We start from the raw sequence: 5,544 nt of genomic DNA, 5'->3' as shown, positions 1-5,544 counted from the left end.
AGATTGGGTGGCACATCCTTTTCTTTTTAAAAAATTTTGGATGCCAAATCTTTGAGGGGCCCACCCCCTCTTATTTGTCATGGTGTAGAGGAGAGAGAGTGGGATCCATGCCCCATCTCTTTTGTCTAGAGATCCCTTTGTGGGGTGCCAAGAGTTGGTGCCCCAGCTACTTGACAAATATTTCTTGATGCCTCTTGTACATGCTTTAAGGGGCTACTTAATTACCATTTATATTTGATTTTATTTGATATAAATCAGATTAAAAAGGTAGAGGATTCTTATGAGATAAGGATCTATCTTTTTAAGATGATTGGGTTCCTCATATGTGTCAGGGCAATATCTATTTAAAGGGAGGACTCAAGGGTTTCTTATGTGGTTGAATTTTTTATTAAGAAAAGTCCTCTCTCCCTTCTTCACACCTCCTCTCCTCCCTCTCTTCCTTTCCACACCCAAAAGTTGGGTTCCTCTCTTCTACATGCCCAAAAATAGTGTTGATGACTTAGAGATTATAGATCGAGGAGAAGAAGAAGAACGCTGCAAATCAAGAAGTTGATCTCGTAGTTGAGATCAAAGGAGTTGATCAAAGTTCAAAGGCTGAGATTCTTCTTAGAAAGAAGTAACTTCTACGAGGAGAAAGAACTTCGAGATTGATCATGATGGATATCCATAGAGGCCAGACACATGTGCGGCTCAACCTTCTACGAATCCGAGATCATCAAAAATGATGAATTTCTACCCGCGCAAAGGTAATGTGATCTGATCTCATAATTATTTCTAAAATTTAGATTATTGATATGTTTTTCTTGAGTTTGGATAGGTTTAGATCTGATTTTTGCATATGGGGTTAAATAGTTTAATCCATTTTATTTCTGCTGCATGTTTTTAAAGTTTTGAAATCTATACATGCTGCCTACCTAATTTTCTAACAGTATTTCATAATTTATTTTGAAAATAAACAATTAATCTTTGAATAATGCATGATTTATGAAATTAATAAAAAATAATTTGAAAATTTAAAATTTTTGAAATATTATGATTTATTGATTTATTTAAAATATATATTTATTAAATAAAATTATGATATATATGTTATTTTGTAAAAGTACTTTGATATACATCAGATTTGAGGTCTCAATCTAACTATATTGTAGACCCTGCCAATGGAGGTTATACGTTGGTTCTGGACCATGTCAATGGAGTTCATTCATTGATTTTTAGATCCTGTCAATAGAGACTGTGCATTGATTTTTGGATCCTGTCAATGAAGATTATAGTTGGTACTTTGATTAAGCTCACTATTTCTGTTCTAGCCTTGCTAATGATAATTGTGGTCGTAGTTAAGGCCGTTAAGTTATATATGTTTTATTTCGAATTAGATTTATGGTTATATATGTATATGAGTATTTGAAAAAATTTGATTTACATTAATTAGCATAGAATATATATTCTTATATTTATTTAAGGTATTTATTTTTAAATATTATATTTTATGATAATATTTAAGAGATGTCTAGTTGAGATATTCATTACTTACTAGGTTATCAAGCTCATTATCTCTTTTTTCTTTTTAGATTCAAATTGTTAATTGCAGATATGTATACTGCTTTATGAGTTTAGAGATGATAGCCGACAATATCAAGCTAGTTTAGACATAGATTTATTATTTTATTTATAGGATTCTTATTTGAGGTTTCATTGATGTAAGATCTTTTGAATATTATTAAAATTTTGTGAGGGATTAAAATTGATTTTAGTTAGTTAAATTTTAAACTTAATTTAGTATGAATTCATTATGATGCATTGATATCGTATTTTGGAATGCCTTGCATGCTTGCAAAGAAAGTTCTCCATGAGTATTATTGCGATCAAAGGGTCGAATGGCTTAAATGGCTAGGTTTGCCTCTGCACCCACATATATAAGATATTGTTTACTTTATCTCTAACCGTCTTTGGGTGAGTATATGTGCGTGGGCAGGAGGCGATCTCATAGACGATGCCAATGTTGTGGTCAATGGGACGGATGGCTTGGATGCTGGGTTTGCCTCCATGTCTGTGTACACTAGGTATTGACGCTTTGGCTCTGACTATCTCTGGGCTTCATTGGAACTTGGTCATTTGGAGCCTCATGGTTTTGTCCTTTAAAAAGCACCTCATATTGGAGAGAAGATTGCAATCCATATAAGTCATACTCTCTCTTGACTCACAACTAATATGGAACTAAAAATACTATCCTCTCACAATAAGTATATAGCAGTTGTCATGACCACTAGTTTGCGATCTCGGATCAGAGATGTGACACCATATTTGTTGATTCATGTAGAACATGAAAGAAACCAAAAACAATAGAAATAAGGCATAACAGCAGATCATTGCATCCATGGCTGAAACAGTTAACATAACTGCTTAGTGCTTTCCTTAAAAAGAAGAGAATGGGAAGGCTGTATTCGCCGAATGGAGAATCCATACATTCAAGAGTATCACCATAAATTTTACATTGTGAAGCACTACTAGGGCATCTCTGTACCAGACTCAAGATGCATATTCTTACATCAAATATAAGAGATGCATTAGTAAAGCAAGCCTTGAGTTGGGGCATTTGGAAATTATGGTATAATTTAACTAAATGACCCAAAACCAGGATACAATCGAACCTACTGCTAAGCCAAATACTAGGAACAAAACAATTACAATCCCTGCAGTCTCAGAGTGCTGAATTGGCACAGTTTTGGGTGCAAGAATCATCAGAACGGAACTTAAGTAACCATTTGTCAACCCCAGAAGGCATGTCAAAACTGTGACTGGAATTTCTGTTCGGAAGAATTCAGGACCTTTTAGGCAACCCAGAAAGAGAGGATAAAATAGCAGCCTTGCAACACAGGCAGCAAGTGCAATATTTTCATTCTCAAGGAGATAAAACGCAGTCAAAGACTTCCCAACCAAATCAAACACATTGTATCCAGCCATAAGCATAATTGGGTACCAGTCCTTAAGAACCTCAGAATGCACGTCCTCCGTGACATACCCCGGAAATATGGACAGAGTAACAACATAGATAAGAAAGATTCCAAACCCAAAACATTTGATTCTTCCAACAATATGCCACAAGGTTGACCTCCAAGTAGATCCACTCATGGAACCTTTCTCACTATTCTCTACTTTCTGAGCCTGCATTTTAATATCTTTATAATATTGGATAACAGGAAGCCTGTCTGCCACATTGTAGCAAACAAGACAGATGACCATCACCAAAATACTGACAATGAAGTAGAGGTTTGCACTTTTTCTTAACCCACGAGCATCTTGAGGATAGATGGCTTTAGTAACTATTCTCATGGCTGAAACAAGTACTCCTGCAATAAAGATTTATAACCTCAAATCTTGCCGCTTTTGGGAAGATGTAAGCAAATATTGTGAACAAGAAAGAAACTTAAATGCTAAATCTTTGAAAAATTAAATTGTTCCGGTTTTAGGAGACAGTTAACTAGGGAATTTATATCAAAAGAAGGAAGCTAAATAGGATTTGATGAGAGACAGAATAAAACAACGAGAAATTTAACTAGGGGCTGATGAGGGCGAGTATAAAACAATGAGAAATTCTACGAAATAGAAAACATATGGATACAGAAGAATATGTATACACCAATATAAATCCTGAAAAAAATAACATAGATATGGCTGGAATATGGCAATGTATGGCAATCAATTGCTTAGCCATCATTCAAGCCCATAGAACAAGGTCCATGCTTCACAGAATCACATCAACATCACTAGCTCTAAAATCTACAATCAATCATGCTCATTACTAAAAAGTCAACTTTCATCAAGGAGACAAGAAGACACTCCTCGTCAAGGTTTGCTATCTTGGTATCAAATAGGCACCGTGGTCGAACAATGTCAGCATGCCGAGCTTCCCGATCTGGACAGCTGATAGGCAGCCCAATTGGCTTGGCGCCTTGATTGGGTTGATTCCCAACGGCAATAATTGCAATTTTCTCAAGGCAATGAATTGCCTCTATTCCATCCTTTCTTGCAAATGTACATACATAATCATATGTATGGCGGACTCACATCTCTCCTCCTCCTTGCCATTATTAACTTGCTAATCAATTAATTAAAAAGTTGGTAACGTGCCTCCCACAAGATTCTCGTCATAATTATTTTGTAACCACTTTTCTTCGAAACTTAGCTGGCAGTTAATTAAACAAAAAAAAAAAATATTGCAACCAGTGGTTGAAGAAGAAGATGGGGCAAGAGTTGGTACCGGAAGCGGCGGTGCCGGCAACGACAGCCTGCATGTACCGCTCGGGGAGCTCGCCGGCGGCCCCGATGACCCCTCCCTGGACGAGAGCGTCGGCGATGCCGGAGAGCAAAACGGCGGCGACGGTGACGTTGTAGGCCGAATAAAGTCCCCTCATTCCCTTCACATACGCCGCGTCCATCACCGGCACGACCAGGAGCGCCACCACGAAGAGCACCAGCCCGGCGTTGATCCTCACCGGCGCGCTCGACTTGTGGGCCCACCCGACGATGAGGAGGAGGGGAAAGAAGCAGGAGAGCATGTAGACCACCGAGAAGACCCGGTCCACGGGGGCCGCCGGATAGAGGTAGCCGAAGTAATCGACGGCCGTGATGAAGGCGTTCCATGGGACGAGAAACCCGGCCCCCAGGGTGAAGTACACAAGGTATGCGACGTGGTAGTTGTCCTTTGGGACGGCCCTGATGGCCTGGGCCCCCTCCACCTCCTCATCTCCGCCGTCCGATCGAGGCAGCGCGAGGAGCGTCCTCCGCTCGTCGCTCATTGCCGCTCCTCCTCCTCCTAACCCCATCTCCTCTCTGTCTCTTCTAAACTCGCTCCCTTTTTTATGAGGACCGACGGTAGGGCAGGTGGCTTGTTTAATGGGTTGGTAGAATATAATAATCTTCTGGGTAGCACGGGAAACCCGTGGTAATTGACTAATTACTGTCTCGACATCAGGGCTTCTAAGAAATGGCTGGTACGATACCCGGGGTTAAATTGTAAAATTTTAGAATAAATTTATCATATAATTAAATAAAAATTTTATCAAAAAATAGTATATATATATATATATATATATATATATATATATTATAAATAAAATATTTAATAATTAACCGGATTCGAATATTATAAATTTATAGAAGGTACGGAGAAAAGGAGAAAAAAAATGCAAAGGGATAATCTATAACTTACGTACATGACTTGATCCTCCCATCCAAATCACCATAAGTTGTATCCTCATGCAAACCAGCCCAACTCAACTTTCAGATTCATTCTAACCGGGCTAACCTATCTCAACTTATACCATTGTAACTTGTTGCCAATACATTCCATCTCAATTTAACCATTGAAAATCTCATCAAAAGAAAAGAAAATAAAGAGTTGACCCAGCTCTTTTATAGTTAAATATATAATATCTATTTTATCTTAATGCTAAAAAAGTAATTAGTAAAAGATCGGCTGCCCAAGAATTGAGGCGAGCCCATGCACGCAGCCACAATCCACTCAATCTTCAAGTTTTCTTT

The 5,544-nt window shown here is 38.1% G+C and overlaps 1 protein-coding gene across 1 annotated transcript; it reads right to left on the bottom strand.

Moving 5' to 3' along the window:
• Positions 1-2,384: 2,384 nt before the first annotated feature.
• LOC105032535 (equilibrative nucleotide transporter 1) lies at positions 2,385-4,856 on the bottom strand. Its single transcript, XM_010906995.4, has 2 exons — positions 4,262-4,856; positions 2,385-3,350 (listed from the first exon to the last, which is right to left on the bottom strand). The coding sequence occupies exons 1-2, from the start codon at positions 4,824-4,826 to the stop codon at positions 2,620-2,622; spliced, it is 1,296 nt and encodes a 431-aa protein (XP_010905297.1). The 5' UTR covers positions 4,827-4,856; the 3' UTR covers positions 2,385-2,619.
• Between the last annotated feature and the right edge of the window lie 688 nt (positions 4,857-5,544).

Source organism: Elaeis guineensis, chromosome 12 (assembly GCF_000442705.2).
Source record: "Elaeis guineensis isolate ETL-2024a chromosome 12, EG11, whole genome shotgun sequence".
Lineage (NCBI taxonomy): Eukaryota > Viridiplantae > Streptophyta > Magnoliopsida > Arecales > Arecaceae > Elaeis > Elaeis guineensis.
The sequence above is the reverse complement of the archived record's forward strand: the minus strand, read 5'-3'. Positions and strand labels throughout refer to the sequence as shown.